At 37.2% G+C, this 15617-nt stretch overlaps 1 protein-coding gene across 1 annotated transcript in view; it reads right to left on the reverse strand.

Annotated features, from left to right (window-relative positions):
* The window catches only part of LOC127661127 (collagen alpha-1(XIX) chain-like), a 180886-nt gene that overhangs the window by 86667 nt on the left and 78602 nt on the right, over positions 1 to 15617 (reverse strand). The window contains exon 16 of the mRNA XM_052151705.1: positions 7553 to 7597. Coding sequence (XP_052007665.1) covers positions 7553 to 7597 — 45 coding nt within the window. The remainder of the gene's footprint in view (positions 1 to 7552; positions 7598 to 15617) is intronic.

Consider the following 15617-nt stretch of genomic DNA (forward strand, 5'->3'; position numbering starts at 1 on the left):
CCAGTCCGTTAGCCGCTGCACCTCCTCTCTGTATGCTGACTCGTCGTTCTTGCTGATGAGACCCACCACGGTCGTGTCATCTGCGAACTTGACGATGTGGTTCAAGCTGTGCATTGCTGCACAGTCGTGACTCAGCAAAGTGAACAGCAGTGGACTAAGCACACAGCCCTGGGGGGCCCCAGTGCTCAGTGTGGTGGTGGTGGAGATGCTGTTCCCGATCCGGACTGACTGAGGTCTCCCAGTCAGGAAGTCCAGGATCCAGTTGCAGAGGGAGGTGTCCAGGCCCAGCAGGTTCAGCTTTCCAATCAGGTGCTGAGGAATTATTGTGTTGAATGCTGAGCTGAAATCTATGAACAGCATTCGAACGTATGAGTCCTTTTTGTCTAGGTGGGTGAGGGCCAGATGGAGGGTGGTGGCGATGGCGTCGTCTGTTGAACGGTTTGGATGATATGCAAACTGCAGTGGGTCTAGTGAGGGGGGCAGCTTGGTCTTAATGTGCCTCATGACGAGCCTCTCGAAGCACTTCTGTGTAGCTTATGTTATGTGTAGCTAAATATGTGTTTGACAGCCAGTTTCAGTGTGAAAGTAATGAATCCTGTTCTAGATCTATCCTGATTTGTTGCATTTTCTCTTTGATATTTGAAAAATAAAATATACAATATATACAAAATATGTTAGGGACAGGGCTTACCGCTCTCTCTCTCCCGCAGACCGACACATGACCACGCCCCCCCATGCCCCCCAACGCTGACTCAGGCCGGGGCAACATCCGGCCTGCCTACTCCTCCCACCATTCCTGAAGAGAAAGTCAGCCACAACCATCTGCGCCCCCCGGTCTGTGGACCACCTTGAACTTAAAGTGTTGGAGAGCCAGATACCCATGGGTGATCCATGCGTTAGTATCCTTCATGGGGTGAAGCCACTGCAGAGGAGCAGAGGACGGAGGAGCCTGGCTGCCTGGAAGCAGAGGAACAGCCGCCGACCGCGAGGAGAGGAGGGGCTCCCAACCAACCTCCTGGAGTGGTTACCGCTGCAAGGGGTGGGGGAGGCCCATACCATCCACCAAAATGGGGGCTCCCCAGCTTGAGAGAATGAGGGAGGACTGTGACAGGGCAGAGGGCGGGGACGGGTCGTGATTCTGCACACCCGGCCCCTAATCAGGCTAATCAAGCCCCCGAGAGGGATAAAGGCCTGGAGACTGCAGGCAGCAGTATGAGAGAGAGAGATTTACGGGCAGCTGTCCATAAATCACACTCTCTCTTACATTGCAGTGTGCAGAATCACGACCCGGCCCAGCTCTCCGCCCTGTCAAATTGTTTTATTCTTTTCTTTTTTAATTGTCTTGAAAATATTGTACAATTTTTATATCTAAAGACCCAAATATGTACTGTAGGAGTGTGATGAAATTTTGCAGGTTTTCCATGGACATGGGAACCTTGCTAAATCTTACATTAACAGCCCCAGTATCACATTTTCCACACTGAAAAAAATTATGTTCTGGATTTGCTTAAAAATATAGGGCATCATTTTTGCGTCCCACTTTTTAAGCAAATTCCACTAGGAATTTTAAGCCTGAAAAAACGTAGCTGGATACGGCCAAATTAATGAGCTTCCATTCAAAAACTGTTCCAAGCCAGCTAATACATTTAAAGTTTTTAAACCCTAAGAGTCTCTGTTTACCCAACTTAGCTCAATTGTAAGTGCTATTAGCAGCTTCAAATTCTAGGATCTGTTCATTTACTTTATTAACTTAAAATAAAATGACCTGAAGAAATAACAGACATTTGGTGAATGTCAAAGGTTTTTATTGTTGTTTACAGATTTACAATCTAACAGATATTCATGCTCTCCTAGAACAAAAATACATTCTCAAATACAAAAATAGAAATAAAATCATGACGATAGATAAAAAACATAAAAACAAGTGGGCTATGCAATGACTTAAAGAATTTCAGTAAATCTAAATAAACGCAATTGAAAATGCATTTTTACAGACTGCACACCGCAGAAATGTATGCAGGTAGGAGAAAGCTCTCTGTACTAATACTGTAACAAAAACACCAGAAACAGTTTGTATTTATAAATGAATCTATTCATTCAAAAGATCTTTTCAACTTGGCCAGACATTGCCATCATCAAGATGCAACACCATTTACTGTATAAACTCAAAAAAAGAAAGAAAAAGTGTCTGCTTTTTGGGTAGCTGATGTGAAGGGCATAAAGTAGCCCAAAAAGTCAATGTACTGACCCAAGTTTTGACAAATGTCCCCAGCTCATTTTCAAGGACAATCAACACATCCAGTGGGTTGAAAGGCAACTTTTGCTCTTCCTGCTCCAAAGCATTGATGGCATCTGCTCCTTTCTGTGCTTGGTCAAGCTCCTCTTCCTAAATGCATAGAAATAAACTTTGTCAAAATGTATATTAACAGTTTCCATTGTATTTATTTGCACAATTAAATGTCCTCAAAATCAATAATTATATAGGGTAAAAAGAAAAGTGACGCTTAAAGGGATAGTTCACCCAAAAATAAACATTCTCTCATTTACTCACCACCATGCCATCCCAGATGTGTAAGACTATCTTCTGTTGAACGCACATTTTTTTAGAAGAATATCTCAGCTCTGTTGGTACATTCAATGCAAGTGAATGGTGGTCAAAAAGCACATTAAGGAGGCATAAAGTAATCCATATGACTCCACTTGTTGAATCCATGTCTTCAGAAGTGAAATTATAGGTGTGGTTGAGAAACAGATCAATGGGGGCATGAGGGTGAGTAAACGATGAGAGAATTATCATTTGAACACACAGCTATTCAACCACTGTACCAAATGCATGCATTTATATGAATGTCAGTGGATATGTTAAAACGGTGCTATATAAATATGAATAATGTCATCCAAATGTGTTTCCTACCTTTTTTTTTTGCACTGAAAGCCTCTGATGACTCTTCTTTCAGTTATACTCTAGTTGTAGACCTGCCAGGACTATAATTTAAATGACCCTATCCTGTTAGACAAAAAAAAAAATTTATTATAATAATAACAATAATAGTATAATTGTAACTGACAAGATAAGCAACATGTATGGCTAGTTTACATTTAAGATTCATGACGAGACAATTTTCAATCGCTGCAAACCCTGCTACATATTGCAACAGTATTATACTTAAAATGTGACAAACCAACTGACACATGTTGATATCAGGGTGTCTCCTTGAGGCAAACCAAAACTGATAATTCTCTCATCATTTATGCAGTCTTATGCCATATCAAACTCATTTGACTTTCTTCAGGGAACACGAACAAAGACTTTTAATGGATATTTGATGTTTGTTTGTCCATATAATGGAAGTCAATGGGGTTAAAAACTTTCAAGATCCATATAGGCAGCATCAATGTAATCCATATGACTTGAGTGGAAATTTTGGTTTGTGTTTCACAGAAGACAGAAAGTCATACGAGTTTGAGAAGGCATAAGGGTTGAGAAGGCCAAATGACAAGAGAAATAGCATTTTTGGGTGAACTACTATCATAATTTGATTAAGCTGAACATAAACCGACACTCAGCTAATGTAAGATGGTTTCCCATTAAGACGAAGAGGTTCCATGAGAAATTTGCATTGAAACATGAAGAAAATCGATTTACTTGGAGTTACCCATGCCTGCTGAGTTTCTACCGCTTGAGTGACGCCTGAGCAACAGTTGAAGATTAACTGTCTCTCCTGTGAAAAATTCACAGGAATTCTTTGCACGACAATGAGAAAGCACAGTATTTTCCCATGAGAAAAGTATGGCGTAAGCGCCACTTACAGAATATGAATTATTGTCATTGACAACCTCAATGTCGTTTAAGGCAAGCAGCAACCACAACAGTGAAACACATTACAGAGACCGAAATGTATGCTTCACATGATATTGATGTATTTATTCATGTCGTCTCACACTAACTGAACGCTAAAACTGTAGCTGAATATAAACCAACACTCATAAAAAGTTTCAAGTTTCAGTTTCAAGATGTACAATTTTAAATTTGCATAAAACATTTGAAATTGGTGTAGAAATGTGATTAACTTAAATTAGATTAACTGGAATTACCTGTTGTTTGCTAAGTTTCTGAGATGTGACTGAGGAGTTGTAGGTGAAGGCCATGAGTAGCAGTTGAATATGAAGAGTATCTGCCTCGTGAAAAAATGCACAGGCTCCTTCGTGTTTGTTCAACTGTGAAAATATACACATCTAATTAACCTAATGCAGACAAACATTTAATTTTCTGTATATTTGCAAATGTAACGTAATTTAACAAATTATTTAAGCGAATAGAAACTTGAATTCACAGAAAATTGGTAGCAATAACAACTAAAAAATCTATACTGATTTCACACTATGTTTAAAGTAATTTACCTTTTTGAACTTTTTGGCAAAAACTTTGTGTTGTCCACCACGAGCTCTCCTCATCCAAAATGGCAGCCAGCCCCAAATATGCTTGCTTTAAATTCAGTCACATTCTGCATCACATGGTTTCCCATGGAATCTTAAAAACTTAGGCTGGGTTCACTAAATTTTACCATTAAATGGTCTGCACTTATATAGCGCCTTTTTAACCTTAACACATTCACCGATTCATACACACATTCATACACCAATGCATGCAAGGCACAAGCCTGCCATTGGGAGCAACTTGGGGTTCAGTGTCTTGCCCAAGGACACTTCGGCATGTGGAGTCATGTGGGCCAGGATTCAAACCACCAACCCTGCGATTAGTGGCCAACCCACTCTACCAACTGAGCCACAGCCACTTCACTCAGAATAATAAGCAAAGTTTCTTTATTATTATGAGTACAGTATAATCTCAATCTCTTGTGTCACACATACAGCATATAATTAAGGAAAGTTAACAGCATTATGTTTTCAGTCAAATCTGTTTATTTTAATGAGCAATATTTGCTGAAGCAAGGAATCATTTTTTCCAGTGCAGGTGGACCTGGTCCCTGTACTCAACAAATAAGAAGAGTTATTACTCAATATTATTATAATATACATTTTAGCAAATATAGTCACTGTCACTTTTGTTCACTAATGAATTTCTAGGGCAAGGAAGATCCATTAGATTACTTGACCATGACCCAACATTTTGGAAATTCTGTTTTAACTGCCTGACACACCAATGAAGACACAAGCATTCACTGCGTATTAGCCTCTGACACCCACTATTGCAGCATCAACACCTGCAAATGTCCTTGACAAAGGTCACTAGACATATCAGCTCAACTAAATATCAAGATAGATAAGGACTCCTAGACTGTGCATAGCGTTCTTCAACACCCTGGTGTAAATCTGAGGCTGAGGCAGAGGCTAGGGCTTGGGGAGGGTGCCTGTGCTGCCCGGGGGCCTTCTCACAACCACAGATGATAGGCGACTCATAAATGCCAGCTCCCGGGGACAGAGGCAAGGTCGCCGCATGTCACAGAAATTATCAGAACACTGCCATTTAAAAATGTCACTTTCACAACCACTTCACTCCTGACTTTTAGGACATTGTGTCTGCCACTTTATAACTTACCTGTGGTGGAGAAGGACAGATATTTACAGTGTGCATAAAGTTGATTTTTATTCAACAAGCATAAAAAACTATTTCAAACATTTAAGCATACGTCTTTAGAACAAAATGTTTTTAAGATCATAAGTAGGCCCAGTCAGAGTCGGTAGACTTTTTTCAAATTTTCGGCACTAATTATGGGCGGAAAATCTGTGGAAGGGATTAAAACGTAAAAAAAATAACATGTACATGGTCATGAGAGTACTGTACTCTTATTGGTAGTTGAAAGCATAATCAAATTAGCCAAAAATATTTGAGAAACAAACATGCGAGGGGTAGGGGATGTGTAGAACTTTTGTGAATAGCAGATGTCACAATTTTGTGGAAATATGCTGAGTTTTCTGTGGGCTTCTGCGCACACAGATTCCGTCTGAGCCTGATCATGAGAAACATTTTAGTCAAGAGTGGCCAAACTTTTTACTGGTATTGTACAAGGGTTAGTCGATAGCCATATGCATAGCTGAGCAGTTTTCAAGCCAAGCTTGCAGGTGAAACTGCAGTTTAATAAATCATTTCATATGGCAATGTCATCACACATTTTCCCCTAAAGAGAAATTCAGAAAATGTTCAGTGTTTCCATAGTCCCACATACATTACAGTACAGTGTGGGTACATAGGCAATGTAAAAATGCTTGGAATCTCTGTTCGGCATGCATGCACACACACACATATACACATTTTCGTATTGATTCCACAGCTTTGATGAGATTACTATTTATCAAGCAGTAAACTAGGGCCCCTTCGAGAGCCTTTTCAATAATGTTTATGCAAGGGACTGCTCCTAATATGCCCATCTGGGCTGCTTAAAATTGTCATTTGAAATGTTGAACCACAGTGTGCATGAGTTTTCACTCAAATTAATACAAAAACCTCTCAAACTGATCTGCAAGAGATAATTACAGAAGGGATATTGGGTTTTCTTGTTTTTTGTTATTGTTGTTTTTTATGCAATTATGTCATCATAAAACAACAATTATAAGGACAATTGTGAAAAGTCTGTTCCAGAACCTAGTGAGCTTCCCAGCTAGAAAGCATTTTGAATGCAACACTTTTTCCAATTTTTAAGGGAGCACTGCATGTGTGCTTTGTGGAAAATGCAATCTTAGAATAAATTGCGCCAAACTCAGTGAAAACAAAAAATCCAATAAATTGATCCACTAAACAAAACTGAACGAAATATTGACTATAAATATATTTAATTCAATATTAAAAAGTTTTCATAAAAATAGTCATCCAACTAAATATTCTGCAAAATTGTACTGAGTGTAATCTGATTGCAAAGTAATTATTTAAAGTAATATAATACATTTTTTAGTCAAAAAGTAGTGTAAAGAATTGCATTTTAAATTCTAAAAATCCAATTACAATCGACTTTTAATTACCAAGTTAATTGCTTTTAAGAACATTTCTTGAGTTACAGATATTCTTAATAATATGAATAATTTAGAATACATCTAAAACATGAATTATGTTCATACTATGAATTTCTGTAACAGCTAAAAGGCATGTATAGACATTATACCGTAATATAGACATTATTTGAATTTGAGCAGAACAACAAACTTTTCTGTGAAATGTGCTTAGGCACATAACTTAAAAGTAAAGTAAATAGTAATGTGATTACTTTTCCAGCAAATAATTCATTAAAGTAATCTGATTACAATGACAGATATTTAATTATTAAACTGTAACAGATTACTTTTTGAGTAACTAATTCAATACTGGTCACCAAAAAAAAAATGCAATGACAGTGAATGGTGAGTGAGGTTGTCAGTCACTTTGTGCCAAAAATCTGATTCTGTGTTCCAAGGAACTAAAAAGTCATTCAGGTTTGGAATAACATAAAGATGGTGAATAACAGCTCTTTGCTTTTTAAATGAACTCTCCCTTAAAAAAAGATGCTAAAATGCTCCCACCCTCTTTGGATTCTTTTCAGGAACATAAACTAAGACTTACTGGAGGTCCTGGAGTCCCTGGTTCTCCTGTTTTTCCCCGTCGACCCTATGAAACACAGAGATTGATAAGAGTGAGTAATGACAGACTGTTTGAACAACAGGTCCATGTTTGGCATTGCTGGGTGCACTCTGAAGCTGGCAATTAGAGGATGACAGCTCCTCTTGTTGCAGTGACTAATTTGCTTTTAATTAACAAAAAGAAAACAGCTTAATTGCAGAGCCCTGCATGGTGTGGCACTTTCTCTCCATCACCTCCTTTCCAGCTGTGACAAACCCTGGCCCCATCAATCAAGCCAGGCATACAGTGAAAAACAGAGCGGGCCACTGTGTACGGCCCTGAACGCTCGCCTGGACATAATGGACTATTCACAAATATAATAACTGCCTTCAATTTGTATGCCCGAAACACACCAAACGGCAAAGTGCGTTAGGAGGGTTCAATGAAAGCCATCAAAACTGCCAGTCACTGGTTTCATTTTCGACTCGGCATGATGACACAACGTATCGGAAAGCTGACATAAAGACAGTCGGTGTGGCAACCTCGAGGGAAATTAGTTTCCACATTGTCCCCTGATGAATGAGTTTGACGTGTCTTTGATGGCCACGTCTTCTTTGGTAAATTAATTTTATAGAGAGGTTTTTCATACAAGCGACGGTGCAATTTCAGCAATATGTACATCATTATTAAGAATTCACCAAGGGACATAGGGGACCAGAGAGTATTTGTCTTTTTGTCTATTTGGGGAGCGTTTCTGCGATCAGTGGTCATGGATAGATGAAAGAGTACGAGGAACACACAAAAGCCAGTGGCTTTTCTATATCCTCAGAACAGTTCATTTACATAATCTTTGATTCTATGGTGTTGATTAAGCTTGTGTTTTCTGTTTTCTTTGCCTGCAACATAAAGAACTTACTGAAGAGTTAACTTCTCAAACCCTGTATGAACGTGTGTGTGTGTGTGTGTGTGTGTGGGGGGTGTAACAGCACAAAGGAAATAGGGAACATAAGAAGTAAGCATTAACCTTAATGATTAAACAATAAGGAGTAGGAATCTCAGGGGATTCTTGTGTAGGACATTAGCTGAAATTCCCTGCTGAGATGTTTCTCTTTTTGAAGTTCTAGTGTGTTAATAAAACTATGACTATTTCTTTTTAATTTAGTAGGGTGGTAAAAATGTAGGGTCTTGGGATGTTTTCGGGTCATTGCTTTATGGTTTACTAGGGTGTACTGGGTGGTTGCAAAGATATTTCTAAGAGCTTGATAGGTGGATTATTAATGGAGCATCCCAAATCTCTATGCTATTCGGGCCCCTAAATGTGGCTTGGGTCCCTCCTTCCAAGTATATGGAATTTGTCCGACTGTTATATCATCATCAAGGCAAAACTCTTAAGTCTGATCAGTTTGAAAAACTACACAACTCACCTTAGCAAGCTCCACAATTTTAGGTATCATTCATGTCTGTAGCACAAATGGTGTGGGATGGTTGCTAATGCATACCTGTAATTTAAATTAATTTAAAGTGACTGATCTCAATTACTTTACGCAATAGCTGCGACGCTACACAAAAATCACTAAGCAATAATGACGGTGGAACTGAGCATTTAATCATTAAAGAAAAAAAAAGTCAGAAGAAGAGTTTTACTCTTGAATGATATAAATAGCCTACATCGAAAACCTAGATATTATTATTGATAGGCTATCAATTTTATTTTAGGGTTTTTATTCATAGAGTATAACCCTGTATAATTTAACATAAGTTTTGAGGAGGATGTTTAGGCTATTTAGTGTGCTAACTTTGCATCATCCCTTGTAAAACGTTTTCTAACATTTACTCTCCTAATCTGTCATGTACAATCGACTGTCACTATGGCAAAGAAAAAATGCTTTAGATATTATGGTGACGATGTCAATTGGATTTAAACGTTAACATGGCTAATCATTTTCTTTTAAACAGATTATTTTAGATATATTTAAATCGGATGGAAATTTCATATGGATCCAGCTCAAATGGATCAATTTTGTGTTTACATGAAGGCTTTTCAATCAGATTGAGCTATCAGCTGGATTATGAACGGATTATTTGGTCGCATGTAAATGCAGTTTATGCAGCAAAGTGCATTCAATCCAAACTTCCAATAAAATGTTCAGTTTCAGGCTGCAGATGATGTTTGGACCACTCAACATGTTTGGCAGATATGGGACAATTTTAATCAGTACACAGATTCAGAATTTATAATGTATCATTTTATTTTAACACAGTTGGCAGTGATTGGATGATGCTGGACATTACTTTGAATCAGAAGTAATTATGCTAATTTCTGATGTAATGTCTTTAACATCTCAAAAACTAGGAAAACGATTTGTTCTAGAAAAGAAATCTGCATGTTTATTAGGTGCTACTAGTTACAAATCAAAAAGGGAAATGGAAAATGCACACAGCGGTCAAGCTTGTGTCTCAGGAGGTCAAAGCAAGTATATGGTATTGTGTACCCGTTTTATCATCTGCCAAGGAAAAATCATAAATACAATTGAAATAGCACACCTCTTCTCAATAAGCTCCACAATTTGAGGTATCGTTCATGTCTGTAGCACAAATGGTGAGGCAAGTTTAATACTTGTTAAGTACAGGTACTTTATAAGCAACAGAAAAAGTGACACTTGTCTTTTTACACACAATAAGCAGAAATACACCTATTCAGAACACTCAAGGAATGTACTACAATTTTCTGTGTAAAAATGCTTTCTCCTATCCAAGCTTAATATGCTTAGACAACAATAAGTAAGTCACTCATAGGTTAATTTTCTTGAAAACTGTAAGCACTCTGTCTCTGTAGCGCTATGAAAATTCCTCTGTTTGTTTTAAGCAAACCATCTATACAAGCCCAATAACAATGATTCAACCAATGGCATGAGCTGGGGGAGGGACCATCTCTTTGTTTGATCAATGGCAGACAGCGGGCATATTCAGTAAGCTGTTTTGAAAACAAAGTGTATTCTTGCAAATCCGTTTGTTGGCGCTACTGGTGCAGAAATGACATACATCAGCTTTAAGTTTAAAACTTGAATCTCAATTTTAATACCTAATATGATATGAATTACTAGCTGAAGCATTTCAGTAATGCCATCATGATTTGATCATGTTTGTTTTGCTAAGTGGAGGCATATGAAAAAAGAAATATTAAAAGGCAAATGTGTAATACGCATTTCCCAGGGCTTTGAAAGTTTATATCTTTCATCTGATTATGCAGCTCATTGAAAATCAGGTGGGTTGTTAGCGGTGGTAATAATATGTTAACACGACGTAGGCGTCGGTGAACCAGGTCAATGAACAGGTTGTTAAAATTTCAGCCTCTGCTTTCTCAAAAACACAAGACAACATAAGCTGTATGAATTGATAAAAATAAATATCTCATAATGCTCTCATTCCAAGCAGATGATGAATAATTCATTTTCTAATAATCTTCTCCTTTTGCCCCTTAATTTATTAAGCTCTTCTGTGCATACTGGTGTCTTGGAGATACTGCGATATGCCTTAACAGATCTCATGCATTATAGAAGAGAGGAATAAAGTGTTAAATGCAAGTTAAAGATTGTATAATACACGGACACCATGATTATGCATATTAAACACTATTGTAATGTTTCAAAGCTAAATTGGATAAAGAAAACCAATGCATGTGGAAATAACTAGAAAATGTAAATGGGTACTCACATTACTTATTTAAATTTATTTAAATTTCCATTAAACCTTATGCTTTTAAAGTACAAAGTTGGGAACACCTCTCCTCAACAAGCCGCACAGTTTGAGGTATTACAAATGAAGTGGGACAAGTTACACTGCAAATTTTGGTAGTAATACTGCAGATATTGTTGATGTTTGTGTGACAAACTGCTTGTTATGTTCCTTATTTGTCATTTTATATAAAAGTGTCTGCTAAATGACTACATTTAAAAATAAATTACTAAGTAAAATGTAATACTTGGTGTTAGGGGTTTGTTGAAATCTGTAACCCTAAGAATAAGTAATAGCAGTAGTGATACCCAGTATATACAGCTGCCCCATAGACCTCCATTATATGTGCTTTTATAAAGTTCCACAATACACAGTAAGTTTTGTACAAAGAACTTTGAAATAAATATTTTTCAAGTAATATGATGTACAACCAATATAAGGCCTATAGCTGTTGGAGGACCATGTTAGACGAGAGCCTCACAGCATGACGAAAAAAAATAAAGATCAATTGTGTGACACTTCACCCTTCCACACTGACCATAGATCATTCACACACAACATCACCTCTCTCTTGGATCAGCCCTGCAATATCAGTTGCTATGCAACACCGGATGGCTTGTAAATTTGACAACATCTGAGCCCTTGAATTTTATTTAGGGTTCTTGTGAGGGCCAAGTTCCCCTTTAGGTCACTGGTGTATATTAGAGAGGAAGCAGCTGTGGGAGGTTATCTTTCCATGTATGTGTCAGTGAGTTAGAGAGAGAGAGAGAGAGAGAGAGAGAGAGAGAGAGAGAGAGAGAGAGAGATCATAAACTATCACTAGCTTTGATTACATAGAGTTTAGTAATCTGTTAATTATCTAATTTATAGCTCAATCGGAATAAAGAATTTTCACGTAAACTAAAAAAACTTCTTATTGAGCTGAATCCAAATAAATGTTTTATCCAGTTACAAGAGGTGTGCAGATCTTAAAGGGATAGTTCACCCAAAAATGAAAATTCTGTCATTATTCACATACACTGATGCCAACCCAGATATGTATCACTGTATTTCTTCACTGGAACAATGAAGATTTTTAGAAGATACATCTCTGTCAGGTCCTTATAATGGATGTGCATGGGTGCCAGCACTTTGACGGTCCAAAAGTTGTATTTAGGCTGCAATAAAATAATCCATGTGACTCCAGTCGATCAATGAATGTCTTCTGAAGCAAATCAATAAGTTTGTGTAAAAAATAAAAAAAAAGATAATTAAAATGTATTAACCCTTTAAAAAGCACTTCCTGCCAGCAGCTGACGCGAAGTGTGATGTAAGCATTGGCGAGTTCAAGTGAGGATTCGGAAGCGGCCATTAGGCTCGTTTGAGATGCCAAAAGCCTCGCCTTGAAATTAGATGAGAGTATGCAGGTTCAAAGCGCATAACTGGTAATCAGAAAGTCGCAGGTTCGATCCCCACAGCCACCACCATTGTGTCCTTGAGCAAGGCACTTAACTCCAGGTTGCTCCGGGGGGGGGGATTATCCCTGTAATAAGTGCACTTTAAGTCGCTTTGGATAAAAGTATCTGCCAAATGCATGTAAATCTCAAACAAGCCTATTATTTACAACAGAAGAATGGACGTCACATAAGAGTTTGGCCATTTCAAACTGCATCAAAGCCCTGGATGGAAGTGCCGATTTAAAGTTAAAAAGCTTTTTAATTATCAGCTTTTTTCTTACATATACCTATCGATTCGCTTCAGAAGACATTCATTGATCAACTGGATTACTTTATTGCTGCCTAAATATGACTTTTGGACCGTCAAAGTGCTGACACCCACGTACATCTATTATAAGGACCTGACAGAGCTCTATCTTCTTCTAAAAACCTTAATTTATGTTCTGTTGAAGAAAGACAGACATACACATCTAGGATGGCATCATGGTAAGTGAATAATGAGAGAGGCTTTTGAACACTGAGAGACGTTTCTGTACTCTAGGATAAAGTATATTTGTCTATATCTTTTGATTGCTTTGTCGTATCAACACAATGTTTTTCTCAGTTACAGTTCACATAATTGGGAACAAAACAAAAGCAGTTTTTCGGAGCCACTTTATTTACACCCTGAGGTATATAATGTCAAATCAGAAAAAAAAGAAAAAAAGAAAAATTTTGGCTTAATTAGTTTTTTGTGATTTTTCAGCAGTTTCTTAGACTGACAGTCTCATCATTTATTATAATCCATATAATAATTTTTTTGAAAAGTGGGGACTGGGTAGCTCAGCGAGTATTGATGCTGACTACCACCCCTGGAGTCGTGAGTTTGAATCCAGGGCGTGCTGAGTGACTCCAGCCAGATCTCCTAAGCAACTAAATTAGTACGGTTGCTAGGGAGGGTAGAGTCACATGGGGTAACCTCCTCGTGGTCATGATTAGTGGTTCAAGCTCTCAATGGAGTGTGTGTTAAGTTGTGTGTGGATAGCAGTGAGTAGCATGAGCCTCCAAATGCGGAGTCTCCGCAATGTCATGCACAACGAGCGACCTGATAAGAGGCGTGGATTGGTGGTCTCAGAAGCGGAGGCAACTGAGACTTGTCCTTCGCCACACAGACTGAGGTGAGTAACCGTGCCACCATGGGGACCTACTAAGTAGTGTGAATTGGGCATTCCAAATTGGGAGAAAAGGGGATAAAAGTTTTTTTTTTAAGTTTTCTTTAACAATGATATCAAACAGTTGACCCTCCTTTGTTTTGTTTTAGTTTTTTTGTCAAGTTATAAACCATTAATTTTGGGTATGCCACTTAAACAGGAAAACTTTAAAAACAAAATCAGTGCTTAAAGGTTTAATCAATCAGTTTGAATAATAAAAAAAAATATATATATATATATATATATATATATATATATATATATATATATATATATATATATATATATATATATATATATATATTAAACAAATTTCACCAGATTATAATAAAATACTTCAAATTGAATAAAACTAAAAAATACTCTAAAATAATGAATTTAAAAATAAATTAAAAGTAGTGCAATGCGCATACATTGTGCTTTTATTAGCATCACTGGCTGTTTGTTTTTCAATCAAATCACATATAACACACTGGTCACTTTTCTGATTTTTGAATCCTTTCTTTCCAACATACTGTATCTACAAATATGCCTCTTGTCATATTTCTAACTTTACTTAAAGCTGCCCTATGTAAGATTTTTGATTAACAATGCCATTATTGATCGAGTACATAAATAATCAGTGTTCAAATCAATGTCCTTACCTTAGCCTGATTCACTACGGTAAGCCTATAAAAATTATTTGTACTTTGTGCTGTCAGGTCCAGTTTGGCGCAAAATCACTGGCTTATGACATTCATCCTTGTGTCATTACGTCATGTCCGCACACACAGGAATGAAATACCGGTAGTCACATTTTCCTGCTGGAGAAACTAACTCATCTGTTTAGCTTAGTTCAGTAACACTCACACAGTTCAGGACAGCATCATTGCAGTCTAGATAGATGTTTATCTGTTATCTATTTGGCAAAGTTGTTTACCTGCTATAATGCATGGATATGTTGTCTGATAGGGTTGTTGAAGCTTATATTGCTTGTCATGCTTTTATGTATCAAACATTACTCGTGTATTAACCAATCGCAATGTATCTATGCTGTCCGTTGAAGTTATTGTGTTTAATATGTATAACTTCTGACACTGACTTCTTGTCATTTTTATATTGCATATTTAAACATATTGTTTTTACATTTAATAAAGTATATTTTATCCCCATTATTATTGAATCCTCATTTTATGTTTATAGTTTACGGTGTTATTGTGTGCATTGCATAGACATGCTATTGTAGTAACTGAGGCTGGACAACATAGTATAACAATTATAAAGTCTTCTATTGAACTTATATCAGCCATATCATGAGTTTAACCTCTTAAATTGAAAATTGTAGAACAATTCAAACATTAGTAGTAGATAAAACACTTGAATAATCATATGAACATATACTGGTGGTGGCTGAGGAGAGTCCCCTGTTCTCTATTTAAAAGTGCTTTGTGTGTAGTGTCAGAAAGGCGATTTAAGTGTAAAATTCATTCAAATATGTATATAATGTATACATATTTGAGTGTATATAGTATTTCCATTTCAAATGATTAATCGTATAACATAATATCAACATGAAAATAGCATGTTATGATTCCGCTCCAGTCATGATCACACACAGGCGATGTCCAGGTAAACTCAAATTGGGAGATTAATCTGCCAGAAGAGCAGTGCCAGAACATGATTGAAATAATGTAATCGTCCGCAAATTGCTTGCAATTTTAAGTTTCA

The sequence above is a fragment of the Xyrauchen texanus genome, chromosome 20, assembly GCF_025860055.1.
Source record: "Xyrauchen texanus isolate HMW12.3.18 chromosome 20, RBS_HiC_50CHRs, whole genome shotgun sequence".
In the NCBI taxonomy this organism is placed as follows: Eukaryota; Metazoa; Chordata; class Actinopteri; order Cypriniformes; family Catostomidae; genus Xyrauchen; species Xyrauchen texanus.